This window comes from Thermobia domestica, chromosome 10, assembly GCF_964235325.1.
Source record: "Thermobia domestica chromosome 10, izTheDome1.hap1.1, whole genome shotgun sequence".
Lineage (NCBI taxonomy): Eukaryota > Metazoa > Arthropoda > Insecta > Zygentoma > Lepismatidae > Thermobia > Thermobia domestica.
This window is the reverse complement of record NC_137463.1, coordinates 103,691,796-103,709,812: the sequence shown is the minus strand read 5'-3', so window position 1 is coordinate 103,709,812 and position 18,017 is coordinate 103,691,796. Positions and strand designations below refer to the sequence as shown.

Here is an 18,017-nt window from a genome sequence, read left to right as displayed (position 1 = left end):
TGAAAAGAAAGAAGGAAAAACAGGCCTATCAAGAAGAATATTTCTTGGCTAATGTTGCAACTCACAATCTGATGTGTTATTATAGACTTGTCATCAGAACTTGAAACAACTGGGAAAATATTTTAAAAAGTAGAAAATATCGTGCTGGAAAGTTCCATACTTTTGCTAGTGATCAAGCTTCCAGAAAGAAAGCTGTGATCTTACACTTGGAAATGTAGGGTAAGTGAAGTCCATTCTGAGAGGGTAAGTGAAGCCCATTCTGAGAGGCACTTTCCAGAGTAAAATATCGTGCATATGATCTCTTTGTTATCAATTCTCCAGTAAATTTCCAAGAATATGCTCAGTATAACGACATTGATATGTCTGTATTTTTGAGGACCTAACAAACACTTAACAGAACAATGTTGATCTTTGAGTGAACATTCCTTGCTGAACTTGAACTATATGTGATGAGACTAAAACAATGTCCAGTCATGAAGGAAAGCTATCCTTTCATAAAAATAGTTACTTCAGTTATAAATCACAATCACAATTGCATCGCATTTTGCTATTCAATTTTTATTCATTTGGATCGCGATACTGCTTAAAAAGCACTGATTATCGGGTGTCAAAAAATTCAACCGACAAACTTTGAGAAGTGAATACAGTCATAAAAATAAGGTAAAAATCTCAATAAACATGTGTCCCATAAGACAATGTTTGGTAGATATAAGCTGGCGAAAATGTGGAAAAATGAACTTCAGAGGGAAAATGATTTCAAGAACTATGGAAAAAAAAATCGAAGCCACACCTGTTTTTATTTAAACTTGCATGTTTTATAACCGTGCAATGCGTGTGCATGGGATTCCCCATATGGACTAGGGATTTCCAGATAATCTGTGAAGTAAAGATGGATCAAAATAGGTATGGATGAAGAGGTTTCTCACCTGATAACAACAATTCCTTTGTACCAAGTTGATATCTCCAACAGCTCTGAAATTATGCACTTTTGTCCACAGATCTATAAACTTTTTTTCAATGTGAGGAATCACCTCTTACAGTCTGTTGATTTAGTTAACACAGCATTGTATATATATTAAGAGGTCCTTATTTTTCGACTTCAGTTTTTTTAGTCTCACCCCCAAAAATAGATCCATATCAGATCAAAGTAACCTACGAGAAAAATAATTCAAATGGATAATACTAAATGGTGCCCCAAGTGTCCAAGTCTTCAATACATTTACAGTATACAAATACATAAGGCAAAGGTACTTTGTAAGATTTAAAAGATTATTGTAAGAATAAACATATATTATGAAGGTAATAACTATTAAATGATTAAATTACATTAGAGAAGTAATGTGTGCTTGTAACAAAAATCTACTATAAAATGATATGTTATACGGCTTTTCCTACTAAAAATTTTGAAGTTGAATCCAAGATGACGGACCTGAAGATGGCAGCCAGCTATAAAGTAATAGATGCAATTCAACATCCAGTATCCCAATCTAAGATATGCTGTCGCTTCGTCTAGATGTTCCGAAAATATAATGTACCTTTGCCTCATATTATATACTGTAAATGCATTGAAAATTTGAGGTCGCTTGGAGAACCGATGATATTCAACTGAAATAGTTTTTCTCATAGGTTACTTTGGTCTGATATGGCACCATTTTAGGGGGCAAGACAAAATAAATAAATAAACTGTGGAGAAATAAGAACCATCCCAATATTATATATATTACAAACTTACAGAAAAAAAGTCAAGCTACTTAATTACCTGCATCCTTACTATCTATCGATGTTAAAATACTTCGAAGAAACGTTTGTGTAAATGTCGTTGGATGCACAAGCTCCTTCTCTAGGATGGAAAAAAAACTTGTACTCGCTGCCAGCTGGAACTCAGGACATGCCGCTGGCAAGGCCTGGAAAGAGAAAATAAAAGAAATATTGTTTCAAATTTTATACAACGATCATACAACAATTTTACCTATCACGACAGTCCTGATAACAAACAGCATAGCGTAATGTGTGAACTCATAGTTGGACAAAATACACATGCTGAGGAAACTGCAATCTATGAAAGCTAAAGTAATGCAGTATTATAATATATATAAGAACAAAATGACTAGCGAATCCAGTGATATTTATAACTCTCAAAGGAATAAATATAAATCTGCAATAAAGATAGCGAGAGCAATATACAATGAAAATTGCATTGAATTATCATCAAATAAATGCAAAACTGCATGGAAGATAATCAACAAGGTAAGTAATAGTAATAATAACAATAATGTTACGCAGTCGCCTAATACCCTTAATACGTGTTTTGTTACTTCCGTAGAGGAAATCAAGAAAATCAATGCAGATACTAATGTAAATATGTATCAGTATTTAAGTCAACATAGTTCATTTAATAGTTCTTTTGTTATTAACCACGTTAGCCCTCATAACCTCATAAAAGTAGTAAAAAAAATTGAAAACTTCTGACAATAAGGATATATTTTACATATCGAGCAACATTATAAAAGCTATTATTAATCACATTGCGAAACCCCTTACAATATGCTTCAATAAATGTCTATCTCAAGGTATTTTTCCTAAAGCACTTAAAATAGCCAAATGTATTCTTACATACAAAACGGGAGATCGATCGTGTTCGTCTAATTACCGCCCAATATCTCTTATTCCGGAATAAAATTATGGAAACTATTGTTAAAGATCAGCTATATAAATATATGACTGAGCAAAATATAATTCTGGAAGATCAATTTGGATTGAGGCCTGGGAAATTCACAACTGATGCAGTACAAACACTAACGAAAAAAATATATGAAGATTTTGAAAATAAGGGTTTTGCTCTAGCTACATTCTGCGATTTAAGCAAAGCATTTGATTGTGTAGATCATAAAATCCTAAGTGATAAATTAGCGTATTACGGATTCCATAGCAGCAGTTTAAATTTTGTAAAATCCTATTTAACAGATAGTGTTAACAACATGCATTCAAACATCTTACAAGGAAAGGACATGAACCTGTCATCCGGACATCCGAATCAAACCTAGTCCATTCGATAAAGATATGTTCATGCACACAAAATTAGGTGCCATGGACAAGGGAGTAAGTCCCTAGGACCCTTTATTCTGTTAGTATAAAGAAAATCGTAGACTCACAGTGAAATACCTATTGCATCAACACTGTTCATTGGAAAGTCATGATTTATAGTTCATTTTCTTCAGCATTAAACAAGCTTCCCAGAGGCAATATGTATTGGGGCCTATAACGTACTTGAACAGATAAAATTGGGAGAATGTCGGGAAAATTCTCTCCAGAAATCCCTTCCATCAACTTTGGACTCCTTTGGTGTGGCCCCGAGTAAAAGCACATAATCCAATTGTATCTCAAATAATAGTATAGGGGATAAGAAATGTATATACCAAGTTTTGTATTGATAGATGGAATAGATATGAGGGAAAAGCTTGTATACCAATAAACGCTTTCCCCTCATACTTATTCTGTCTAGCAATACAAACATTTCTTATTCCCTATAGTATTTTTTAGAGGTAAATTTGTATTGTGTGCTTTTAACCGGTGCCACTCCAGAGGGATTCAAAGCTGATGGGAGGGATTTCTGGAGACAATTTTCCCGACATTCTCCTAATTTTTCCTATTCAAGTACGTTATGAGCCCCAATACATAGCACCTCTGGAAAGCTTGTTTCATGCTGAAGAGAATGAACTATAAACCATGACTTTCCAATGAACAATGTCGATGCAATAGCTTTTTCACTGCGAGTCTACGATTTTCTTTATACTAACAGAACAAAGGGTCCTAAGGCCTTACTCCGTTGTCCATGGCACCTAAGTTTTTGTGCATGAACATATCTTTGTTATGTTTATCGAATGGACTAGGTTTGATTCAGATGACCGAATGACAAGTTCATGTCCGTTCCTTGTGAGATGCTGTGGCTGCATCGTTCACGACAAGGTTTAGTGAGTGATTACTACAAGGAACAGAAGGCACGGGAATTTATTTCTAAATTTCTCTTCTGAATATCTGAATGTTTCCCTTTCATATTGAAATCATTGTCATAATGTAAAATTCTCTGTTTATGTAAGGTAGAGCAATTATCGTACACCGGAATTTGGACTTTCATATCACCTTTTATTATAAAAGATCTTCTTAAATACAGAAATATATTACAATAAGTAGTTCCTCTAATAATTTTAGGTAAAAAAGTGGAAGGAACCTAATGACCAGGCGTCGTAGGGCTTTTGTAGGTGAGGTTCCTCTCTTTGACCGGGCGTCGTGAGAGGAAATAAGTTGTGTGTGATTAGGTGTCTCTCTCGGTGACCAGGCGTTGTGAGAGAGAAAGGGAACCTTAGGGCCGGGCGCCTTAGTGCTTTAGGATAGGTATCTCTCAATTGACCAAGCGTCGTGAGAGGGTAAGGTGAACCCAATGGCCGGGCGCCTTAGGGCTTTAGATGGTTTGATCAACCTGGATAGATTGATGCTTGTTGAGGCGTGCTCCTGTCTTTTATCCTAAAATGTCGGCTACCTTCGGTAATCTCAGTCTTGCCGACTGCTGGCGATTGTGGGCGACTTCTCTTCTGTACTGTCATCTGCGTTGTATTTGTATACTGTCATACACGTGTAGTACACATATGGTTAATTGAGAAGACATGCAGAACTTTACAATATTCTTGGCCCCTCATGTATTCGATTGAAATGTTCATTTCCATTAGCTGTTTAATTATTACTTCTGTTGGTCCAAGACCAGTGGTGTCTGTTATTGGTACGGAACCAATTCTACCCACCCTAGCTGAAAATCTTATCTTTGCCGCTGCAAGAGAAATATTGAACGAGATACCTGGGGCTAATAGTTTGATAACTGAAAACGAGGGGAAATGCTCTGAATTTTCGGACTGAATATTTTCCTGAATGTGAGTGAAGTAAGTTCAATTACATTCTCATTAGCACAATTTTATTTTTCCATGTGAGCCTATTACAAAGCATTATATTTTGATAGTATTTCTTTCTTTTTCAAATTTTGCCGCCCTGGGCGGTGGCACTGCTCGACCCACCCACCCCTCGCGCCGGCCCGTGAATTTCGTTTCACAGTATGAAACTACGGTATTCCAAACTATGGGAATTCAATACTCAAACTTAATGTAGTACACTGAAGGAAACACGGTGGCTCAGTAGTAGAGCTCTCACCTCTGGTGCGTCGAACCTCTGGATCGATCCCCAGCCAAATAAATTTGTGGTGGACATTGTGTCCGTGCGTTTTCTCGGTGCATTTCCGTTTCCTACTACATTCTCATTTCACCAATTCTTCCAACATCATTCACTTGCCTTAATCATACGTTCTTAAACGCTGAATCCATATCAAAAAGCCATTATACGCTATGCCTTACTGTTATTGTCCTATGGAAGGAAAAATTGAAACCGCAAACTGTTAATTCGAACCACTTTTGGTTTGAATAGATTGTTAACAAAGGAGATAAAACGTACTTTTGGAAAGCTGAATCGATTGCAAAAAAAAAAAAAAAAAGCTATACGAAAATCAGTATTGAGTTGAAACCGGAAGTAATAGTAAATTACAACCACTTCCGGTTTTGATGAGTATTGCGGGTTGTGATGGTATGTTCTTTTGACACACTGAATCGTTGCAGAAAACCGCTTGTCGCTATATATTACCATTTTTGTTGCATGGCGATAAACTTGAAACCAGAAATGGCTCATCTGAACCACTTACGCTTTTTATAGAACCTTAATGGAGAAGATGGAACCTATTCTTGGGACGCTGAATTGATTGCAGAAATTCGCATTTCGATATCTCTTGCCAGTTTTGCTCTGTGGAAATCAGTACTGAAACTGGATGCAATATTTAATTTGAACCATGTTCGATTTTGGTTGAGTGTTTGGAATAATCATGGTGTGTTGCCCTGAGACGCTGAATCGTTTTCAAAAAACCGTTTCTCACAATCTGTTACCATTTTCGATTTATGGCGATAAACGTTGAAACCGGAAATGATTCATTCGAACCACTTTAAGTTTGAATAGAGAGTTAACGAAGGAGATGGAACCTATCCTTGGGAGACTGGATTGATTGCAGATATCTCGACATCTCTTACCGCTTTTGATCTGGTACCTGTCGGCAGACGGATGGATAAAGTCGTTTTATAAGACTTCCGACACTTATGGATAGCATAATTTGGAAGTTTAATAAACTCAAATTAAAAGTGAACTGCCTCAAGGTGATCATTTGCTAAATACGAAAATGACACGTTTTCCAATGCTAAGGCTTGACCAAGGTATTATAATGTATACACAACATACCGACATGGAGTACAAGCAAAAATTCAGGGAGGGGGAAACTGAGTTTTTTCAAGTGTTCAGCGTCTCAACCTGACGATATATCCAAATTTACGCATTTTTCTGTGATAAAAAAAAAAAAAACTTTGATATTGATTAAGAAGTGGTGTTGATCTAAACCCAAAACTTGATCAAAGACTGATGAACTAAACTCTTGTGCTTTACTATGCTGTAACAAATATTGACAATTGCTAATGAACGACACTGATCATCAACTGAATTTAAGTTTCTCGGTTTTGTGTCTCCATTTTAAATTACTGTTTCTTTACTGAAGCTTACCGAAGTTTAGCATATACTAGTGTCAATTGCCCGCTTTGCTGGTTAAAATAAGGAAAATTAGTAATAAGTTCTGTTAGTCACTATTATTACTGAAGCGCTCTCTGATAGATTATGTTTTTTTTTTGTGTGTGTGTGTGTGTGTATGTGTGTGTCTTTGTTAAATATTACTACTGTGGGTGGAATTTTGACTTAAACGACATAGGAAGTGTTACTGTTCATCTCAGCGACTCCGAAAACTGTGGATTCGAGACAAATATCGGTCATTTTCGATCATGTTATATATATAATCTCCCTCTTCCATTCCCCTAAGTTGTACCTCAAAGCAAAATAATAAAAACCATCCAGACCCGCACCTCATCTATGTTGAAAATTTAGTCGTGATCGGTCGGGTTGTTCAAGAGAGAGAGAGAGAGAGAGAGAGTCACATAGTCATTTTTATTTATATATAGATAAGTAGATAAAGCTTACCGCTAAAAATAACTTCCAATGTTATTCCAGTTTATATTTTTCTAGTGTTACTACTTTTTTCTCTCTTTTCATTTACTTTTATAATATACTTCTCGAGCTCTGTCAGTTTACTTTTATTTCCCTTCTTCTACACAACTTTTCTGTCCTTTAGTACTATTTCCTTGTCACGTGCTTTTAAGTTTCTTTTAACTTACTCCAGCAATCTCCTGGCTTAAATTGGATTTGGAGTTTAACGTCCCTTTCATCAGCGAAGCTATAGGAGACGTGGATCTACAGATTAATGTGGGATCCAACCTACATGAGCTCCCGCAGCGAATCGAACCCATGTCTCCCGCGCCAAAAACGCTTATGCTAGCCATATAGTCACGAGGAAGCTCTTCAGCATCCCGCGGTTCTTTATATTCATAACCTTAAAATGATTTCGTATCCTACGGTTTCTTCTTCAGTTTAACGTAAGGATGGTCTAAAGCCACAAAAAGTTTGTTTCTGTGATAAGAGATGGCGTAGCTATCGCCCTATCTTTTCAATGTTAATTAATATTCACAAAAATGTCTAATAACTTTTACAAATACTGAACTATGTTCTTCACTGTCAGTCTGTTTGAAGATAATGACTATACGCAGCAATTGTTCCGTGCAGATTTTCGAATTGTTGACTTGTTCATTGTTGAGTTCAACTAATTGTTGCAGAGGAATTCAATGCCTCTTCCCTTACCATTTGTTCTAGGACTCTGGAATTTTGGTATTTAGTACAGCATGATGTAGTCTATAGGTTCCAAGGTGACAATTTTTCGACATTTTGTTCTTTCCATTGTTGCAAGCTTTTAATTGTTGCAGAGAAATCCTATATTTCTCCCGTTACCATTTGTTCTAGGACACTGAAATTCTGGCATTTAGTATAGCGTGATGTAATGTATGAATCACAAGTTGACATTTTTTAAAAATTTTGTTCTTTCCATTGTTGTAAGCTTCTAATTGTTGGAGAGTAATCCAATGCTTCTCGAGTTACTGCTTGTTCTAGGACTTTGAAATTCTGGCGTTTAGCAAAGAATGTAGTAATATATGAATATAAAGGCGAAAATTTTATTATGTATTTTCGTTCCCATTGTTGTAACCTTTTAATTGTTGTGGAGAAATCTGATCCCTTTCCCGTTATTGTTTGCACAAGGACAATGAAATTCTGTCACTGAGAACACAATGAAGTAATATATGAACCTCAAGGCGAAAATTTTACAGCATTTTGTTCTTTCCATTGTTGTAAGCTTTTGATTGTTGAAGGAATCCAATGCTTTTCCCGTTATCGTTTATTCTAAGATTCTGAAATTTCGGCATTTGGTTTACCGTAATGTAGTGTATGATTCATAAGGTAATCATTTTTCGATATTTTGTTCTTTCCATTGTTGTAAGCTTTTAATTGTTGTAGAGGAATTAGATACCTCTCGCGTCATCGCTTGTTCTAGGTCTCTGAAATTCTGTCATTTAGTACAGGACCAAGTGATCTATGAGTTTTTAGATGAAAATTTTACTACAATTTATTCTTTCCATTGTTGTAAGTTTGTAAACCAACCATTGTTGTGAACCAACTTAATTTATGCAAAATGTTTTGGTTATTCTGGGTATTATAATAATGGACATATTCAGTTTAACCGAACCCACAGTTTTCCCCTGCTTTCTTTCACATCTGTTTTCTTTCCAAGTGTCCAATTTCGTTTCTCCCTCCAATTCGTTTCACTGTCCTTGAGGGGACACACACACACACACACACACACACACACACACACACACACACACAATATAACTAACTATACATTCACACGCACCTTTCTGTTACACATTATATGTGGAAACAAATACCAACCACTCAAAGGTTTCTCAGGAACATTTATGAACAATTTAGAATAATTATGTAACTCTGAAACTGCGATTAGAAAATTTTGGTTTCAAATTTGATAAATACAATCAATACGGTTTTCAAGCGAGCAAATGCAGCTACATGCTATGACAACTCGCCGCGTGTTGTTGAGGGGAAACAATATTGTTTCAATGTCTTATTACTGCATCCATAAAACTCATGTAAATGGACTGGATTAGATTGGATAAAACGCTCACCGCTGACAGCAAAAAAACCTTCGAGTTATTTTGTCTTTACACCACTATACTGATCTTATGAAATTATGTAAAATTATTTAACTAAATAAATACATAAAACTAAACCAAGGATTGTTTACATTTGCTTGTTATTTTTAATTAAAAAAGTTAATTATATTTCTGAAATTTCCTCAAACACGATTATTTGTATTCAAAAGCATCATCAGTTAATTTATTAATCTTCCCAAGATTACTCGCGATTGACAATGAATGAAATGCATTTATTTCTCGAAGTGTACTTAGCCTCATCAACTTTTTTTTAAATCGGTTCTTTTTATCGTAGTCCCTTTGTGCGCTGTATGTGCTCGTTTGAGGACACATGTCAAATTTGTGCATTTACTATCAAAAGACAAACTAAAATAAATGTTTTACTCTTCTCCACTTTTGAATTTCCAAGTCCTTTCTTTGTTCGAGTATTGTTCATATAAGAATCTGTACACTTTCCCAACTATATAGACGCTTAGAGACTGAGATCATAAGATTTTAATAAGATAAGTAATCACTTTGAATTTCAATCAATCTTTGTCGCTTGGAGGACGATACGATGGGTCACTGGTAGAGCGCTCACCTCTAGTGTCAGGCATCCCTGGTTTGATCCCGCCAACGCAAATTTGTGGTGGAAAACACTGTAGCCACATTTTTCTCGGGGCTTTTCCATTTCCAAAAGCATTCTCATTCCGCCAATTCTATCATGATCATTCACTTCCATTACAGTCACCATGGTTTCTTCTCTTATCGTTACTGGAAAGTAAAAATTATCCAGAAAGCAACCAAACGTTGAATTAAAGCATTACTGAGAAATCGGACTATTCGATTATGCATATAGCAGTGATGGAATGGGACATGGACTACTTGGGTCTCGACTTTTGTCTGAGTCATCCGGGTCCGGGTTCGCTTCTCAGACTCGGTCTGATTCGGTGACTGAACGAACCCGGAGACCCAATCAAATCCGGAAACTCGGATACACCTGGTGACTGAGAATAGCTCTGCAGAATTACTGCAAAAATTTTATTTATACTTCATTAATGATGTTCACTGCTTGGGCTAGAACATTCATTTGCCCGATTCTTGATGTGTCATTTTTTAATCAATATACCATGTTTTGAATATTTCAAATATAATTTCATGTTTATTCGTCTTCAAGCATGTGGTTTTTGATTATAGCCTATACAAAAAAGAATTAACAAAAACTGATTAACCTCAGCGGTATTTTTTATGTTCTAAACAAGAAGCTTTACAGGTCGATTAAACAATAACGATCTCTCATAAGAGAAACATGTGACTTATCTTTTCTTTGCAATTTTGAATGTTGGTACCCTTATAAGCGTTGTAGTTATCTTTCAGTGCAACGCTTGATACAAGGAAGCAAACAAGCGAAAAATAAAATTATATTTAGTGAAAAGGCGATGAGAGAGGAGAGAATCAGGTTTGTTAGAACTGCATTAGTAGCCTCACACACACTTCTCATGTATATGACAACGTTCCATCTCTGGGTCCTATCGAATCATCGGGTCATTCCGGATGATTGGTCGTGGTTTCTCAGTCATGGATCTTTCTGGGTCTGATTGCAGTGTGTCTTCCGAGTCATGTTACACGAAATTCGTGACCTATTCCATCAGTGGTGGACTATCTATATGGCAACATCAAACATGTTATAAAAAAAACGAAAAACAGAAATATTGAAATATATATATATATATATATATATATATATATATATATATATATATATATAAAATCGAAAACATTGAATATTGAAAATATGAAATACCGAAAACATCGATTCGTAAATATTTCGGTATTGATGTTTAGATATTCGAAAATATCTTATGGATGGATCAATATATCGAAATATCGCACAGTCCTAGTTAGGATGCAGATAAGCATGTAGCCACACGTCTCATATAGACTCGTTCTCACATTCTCGAAACAAACTATGTTTAAATACACTGTCTGGTATCAAACTCGTTATTTGGCTTGGTCTTCAAAGTAGAATTTCTACCACAGAATTATTGTGGTTTCTGAACCCGCAATAATCAAATTTGCGTGCTGTCAATAATTACCTTTGTTATTAAATATGGAAAACAAGTGACGTTCTCTACCTGATCTTCGCTTTTTCATCATATACAACTCAAGCTCGCATTATGATATACCAAATACCGTATTGGCCGTAATATAAGCCGAACATTTTGTTACCATTTCAATTCTGAAAAATTAGGGTGCGTTATATGTTGCCGACCTTACTAAAATTATGGCACTTCTTCATATCATATGCTGCTTCAAGTATGTTGATTCATCATTTTGAAATAACGATTATACAACAGCATTGTAGAAACTGGCCATATTATACAGCAGCGTTTCCCAACCGGTGTGCCGCGGCACACTGGTGTGCCGCGAATGAGCCGCTGGTGTGCCACGAGGAAATGAAAACAAAATTATTAATTATTAGGAACCTAATTGCAAGACAAAAAATATGTGTATTTAAATTTCACATTACTATGAACCTCTACAATGAAAAAATACTGTAATTGTAATATATTATTGTACATACATTACTACTACATAGATTGTATTTCGAAAACAGAATGTTATTAATATTTAAAATTGTGACTTATATTAACCATGTTAATAAATTATAAGTTTCACACTGTGTTACTTATCTGTTCATTTTTAATGTTGAAAAAAGTATTAATTACACTGATCGACATGGGTTTTGATGTCTGGAAACTAATTGCTATTTTGAACAACTATTTTGATATTGATCCCAAAACTAGGTTTCTTTTGTTTCCATCACCCACAGTTTTTCTATTTAATAAAGTGTAATTTTTTCATGTATCATATTACTTAATGTAAGAAATCACGGTAAGTGTCACGTAAACAGTTTATGTATACACAGCTCTAGGATACGCTGTTTTGATCAAGTTTCTCACGGTTTGTTGCTTTGAAACAGTGAAACAATGTCATCTAGAAAGTGTGTGAACTCTCCAGACATTTTTGTTACATTTGCGGATGTTATGTAGTGAAGAGACAAAGACAATGTGTAACAAAATTTGTGAAGGATGCATACAATGCATATTTTGGAATGAAATTAGGTGATCAGGACAAAAAGTGGGCCCCACATACAGTTTGCAAGACTTGTGTGGAGGCTTTGCGATTGTGGACATGTGGCAAGAAGAAGGCCCTGCCGTTTGGAATCCCAATGGTATGGCGTGAATCAAAAAATCATGTTGAAGACTGTTATTTCTGTGCTGTTAACGTTAGTGGTTTTAGTGCTAAGAACAAAAGTAAGGTGAACTATCCAAACAACATACAATCAGCTATCAGACCTGTAGCTCATGGGCCAGATATACCTGTACCATGTGTACCTACTATTGTCGAAAGTTGTTCTAGTGACAGTGAAGTTCAGGTAGAATTAGAACAGCGTGATGATGATGCATTGTATCCTAATACGAGTACTGGCACTCCAAAGCCACTTACACAACATGAACTTAATGATCTTGTGAGAGATTTAAATTTACCAAAAGAGAGTGCCCAACTTCTTGGTTCCCGGTTGAAGAAAAATTCTCTTGTCTCCTGAAACACATTTTTCATGGTACAGGCACCGAGAGAAAGAACTTCTACCATACTTCACTGAAGAAGAAAATTTAGTGTATTGAAACAACATAAGAAAAGTGATAGAATTATATGGTATTGCATACAATGCAACAGAATGGAGATTCTTTATTGATGCATCGAAAGCCAGCTTGAAAGGTGTTTTGTTGAGCAACGGTAATCTATTACCATCGATTCCCATAGCATATTCCGTGTCCTTGAAGAAAACGTATGAAACGTTGAAACTTATGCTCGTAAAAGTGAAATATGAAGAACATTGTTGGTCAGTATGTGGCGATTTTAAAGTGATAGCATTGTTGTTAGGTCTCCAATCCGGGAACAAAATTTCCCTGCTTTTTGTGTGAATGGGACAGTCGGGACAGGGAGAATCATTGGAAAGTGAAAATGTGGCCATGTAGAAAGTCTCTCTCTCCAGGAAAGAAGAATGTGACACAACAGCAATTGGTGCCATCGTCTAAAATACTACTCCCTGCATTGCACATTAAGTTATGAATCATGAAACAGTTCGTTAAAACATTAAACACGGATGGGGAATGTTTTAAATACATTGCAAGTAAATTTCCAGCAATCAGTGATGGAAAACTGAAAGAAGGCATTTTTGTTGGCCCTCAAATAAGAAAGTTGATGCTTGACCGTGAATTTGAGCAAATAATGACAGAAATTGAAAGGGAGGCCTGGGTTAGTTTCAAACTGGTAGTTGCCCATTTTCTGGGAAATGAAAAAAGGTAAGAACTATGAACATTACGTGAAAAATCTTTTGGAAAATTTATGTAAATTTGGAAGCAAAATGAGCCTAAAGTTACATTTCCTCAACTCCCATCTTGATTTCTTTCCACGTAATCTCGGAGACTACAGTGAGGAGCATGGGGAGAGATTTCATAAAGACAGCGGAGATGGAAAGAGATACCAGGGAAGATGGAACGTTAACATGATGGCAGATTATTGCTGGATGTTGAAAATGGATGTTCCCGTGTCGAGCGTCAGCAATGTCAGGAAATCGAAGCGAGTGAAGTTTGATGCTAAGTGACGTAATGTATTTGTGATTTTGTATATAGGTGTAAATGAAAATGTACATTTACATTAACATTAACATTAATTTTACAATCTTGAGGCACGTCGCATACATTTAAGAACTGTACAAAAATTGTGAGAAATGCCTGAACTTAATATGTAATACGTTTCGTTAAGTCCCTTATAGGCTTTGTAATAAAACAATACACCTGCTGATGCTAATATGTTTTAACGATTTGTGAAAAAATGTGACGTGATAGAGAGAAACTGATTTTATATTTGAAATCAGCATTAAAAATCCATTCGAAGTTACCTATTCATTTCAAAACATCGCTCAACTTTTGAAAAAATGTCGACCAGTGTTATCATTGTTATGATTGTTTCTTTATTGTTACAGATTATTTCGTAATTTGAAATTTTAAAATCTCATTCTATCCTTCCGACAAAGCAAACACTCATACAAATTACCGCAATTATGTTTTAAAAGTACAAGAGATTTGTTTGTTCGTTCGTAATTTAGTTATCTTCCTTGTGAAAGGTTGGATACATTCTCGAAAAAGAAAGTGTATTTTTTTGAAAGACTGAGTTCTATATTTCATTGGAATTGTTTTCTATTTTTTAATTTGAATGAAAAATAAGTATAATGATTTACGATGAGGAAAACCAGTGATCGAGCTTTCTTCTTTGTGAGAAGGAGGTCAGTAATGAAAGAAAACAAATACGACGGTATTTTCCATTTACAAATAATAATAATAATAATAATAATAATAATAATAATAATAATAATAATAATAATAATAATAATAATAATAATAATAATAATAATAATAATACCTATGAGTGTGCCGCGAGAATTCAAGTTAGACCCGCAGTGTGCCGCAAGTTGAAAAAGGTTGGGAAACGCTGTTATACAGCATTGTCGAAACTAACTTTCGGTAGTTAACAGAAGTAGTTTGGCAACGGTTGGTGACTGACAAAAGTCAATAGGCAGTGCAAATTTTAGGGATGCACACGAGACGAGTCGAGACACGACTCTTTCAATAGAAAAATATACATTTTTCGAGTCGAAACATCACTTTTACAGCACATTTTCGAGACGAGACAGAGAGAAATCTTGTCTCGTGCGCATCCCTAGCAAATTTTATAATACATTAAAATATGTTAAATCACTCAAAACAATTAGAAATACGTCAGATGCACATGTGTGAAATTGTCCCCTTCTAAATTTCGATTCAAAGCCAAAATCAATCATTTGTATTCTATTTGTGATTGATTCTTTTGAAGAAATAATAATTTATTTCACAAACAAAAACAAAATATTTAAAAAATAAAGTTCATACTTCACCCTATCCTCAATTTTCAAAATTTGATTCAAAATTAGGAACGCGCACAATACGAGTCGAAATTTAAGTCTGTCTCTACTCGTATGAAGAAAATGCTGTCTCGACTCGGCGAATTCAAAATCTAAAGCCATCGTTTGTTTGAAAAATATATAAATAAATTTTTACATAATACATGTGTATATAGATAATTTATACAGACACACAAACACACATTATATATATAAAGATATGCTTGGGAATTGAATCGAAATTTTGAAAATAAGTGAATATCGTTTCACAGTGTGGAACTAAGACTTCCAAACTATGTGAATTGAATACTCAAACATGAAGTAGTGCACCTGTAAGAACTTGTTGCAACAGAGTAATAAGATCAAAGATAGAACCTGTTACTCGGACGCTGAATTCATATCAAAAAGCCATTAGTCGCTGTCACTTATAGTTTTTATTCTATGTCGATAAAGGTTGAAACTAAAAATCGTTTATTTCAACCACTTTCGGATTGAATAGAGAGTTAACGGAGGAGATGGCAACTATCCTTGGTATTCTGAATCGATTGCAAAAATTCGCATCACGATATCTCTTGCCGTTTTTGCTCTGATGCTTGTCAAGGGACCGACAGCGTCTCTTATGCACAGCATAGTTTGGAAGTCTAAAAGAGGGATCAGTGTGAAGTTGGCCAAATTAATTTTGTAAATATATATTGAATTGTTTCGAAACGAACTATTTTTTTTCAAAGCTGTCAATAACAAAGAATTGATTTTGGTTTTGAATCGAAATTTAAAAAGGGAGAGGCTCCATACACATATCAAAATACCGATATATTGTTTTTGATGCATTTATTTTTATACAGTCGTGGAACAGCATTATCACTTTGTGCACACATATATTCAAAATTGCGAGTAAAATGAAAAATTACTCCATTTTACGCAACTAGGTGAATCGTATGATGTATACCGATGCTTGAGTCAAAAGTTACTCGCAGTGGCGGATGTAGGTACATATTTTGGGAAAGGTTTCTCATAGTTTTTTTTAAGGGGGCGTTAATCTACGGCTTAAGTGGAATCCAAACCATATGAGCTCCCACCGGGAATCAAATTCGGGTCTCCTGCGCCGAAGACGCTTATGCTAAGCATATAGGCAATAGCTTATAGACTATTTTGTGTTTACATAGCTTAGATATATAGTATCTAAATTTTTACTTTGAAAAAAAAATGGATACACTGTAACAGTTCTTTTCTCCATAAATACAACACTGACGCCCACCGCTATTGCTTCATTGCATGTATTTACGTTACATGCTTTCTTAACAAACAAACAAACAAACAAAAAATCGAATTTACACCTTTGATCTTTTTCTGCATCTCATAATGCATAGGAAGGAAGTTCATATATAAAAATATACTCTCTAACATGTAAGAGTACAGTTTTTATATATAACAATAAACTTAGCAATATAATCTCACTATACTTGTTTTCTTCATCCGAAGAAAAAAATAATAAAAAGTACGGGTCTCGTTCCCCTTATATTTCCTGGACGTGAGATTATGTTGGGTAATGGAATACACTGTGATGATCGATCTTTCATGTTGATCTATGCACTAGGCCAGAATCTCAAACTTTCCGATAACGCGGACCCCCAGTTCATTCGGGAAGTGATCTGCGGACCCCCTTGCAATGCTAATTTGAAATTTCACATGCTATTAAAAATATACTAATTAGAATTATTACTGACAAGAAAAAGATCAAGAAAAATAATGCAATAAGTAATTTATTCTAAAGATACAAGATTGTTTCCTAGTGAAGGAAATTTCAATTGAAAATACAGTAACTTTCAAGACTAAAAATCATTTTTTAAAAGGGAATTCACTTGATAAACAACGTTCTCAAATCTTTGGGGTCACTAATGTGAGAAATGAAATTCTTTGTGTTTTTTTCCGTAATTGCATTGAAATGTGGAATCAGTGATGAAAATTTTCCGATTCATAAAAACATACTCCACTTATTCCTACATCGTTGTTTAGCCGTGATGTGAGGTGGAAATTTTTCTTCTATATTTTTCCGGAAAATTTTCCGTTCTTAACAAATATCAGTGATCAAGTAACAATTCCTCAGTATTCATTGAATTCATGTATAGAAATGTTAAAAAGTGAAAGATTGTTTAAAGAATCTGAAAATTTTTATGGCTCAGACAATTTTCAGTACTATGTAGGAACAAGTGAAACAATTTTTCATGAATCGAAATATTTTCTGTCTTGTATGGAAAAATTGAAGAACTTTTTATGAGTCAGAAAATTTTCATAATTTTGAAGCAAAAAGTAAAATAACTTTTTGTGAATCGGAAAGTTTTATTGTTCTGTAGAAACAAGTTAAAAAACTTTTCATAATCGGGACAATTTTGGATAGCGTTTCATGTTTCTTTTATTATTTTATTGGAAGAACATCTACACAAATCAGCTTCCTTATTAGTTATATTTCACTTTCTGTTCTGAATGAATATATGAATAAATAAATGTTTATTTCCAGAAAATAGTCAGTATTTGCTTTCATGAGTTACTTATACTCGAATTTCGGGTAGTCAAAAATTTACAATAGGCACTTTATATTATTTCTACTTATTTCTAAATGTTGCAGCATGTAGATCTATAAAAGTAGTAAAGCTATGAGAATACCATCTTATGGGTATTAAACTGACGAAATCTAATATTGTAAGATCAAAGGTGGATTTTGAGGGAAGAACGCATTGAAGTTTTTGAAACATTCTTGAAATGAAAAATCGTTAGATTTTCACTTCATGAAACTT

At 34.7% G+C, this 18,017-nt stretch overlaps 1 protein-coding gene across 5 annotated transcripts in view; it reads right to left on the bottom strand.

Moving 5' to 3' along the window:
• LOC145662613 (uncharacterized) overlaps positions 1-18,017 on the bottom strand; it is a 450,934-nt gene that overhangs the window by 85,489 nt on the left and 347,428 nt on the right. For all 5 annotated transcript variants that reach the window (XM_081728341.1, XM_081728342.1, XM_081728343.1 and 2 more), the window contains one exon: positions 1,760-1,904. In XM_081728341.1, the coding sequence (XP_081584467.1) occupies positions 1,760-1,904 (145 nt within the window). The remainder of the gene's footprint in view (positions 1-1,759; positions 1,905-18,017) is intronic.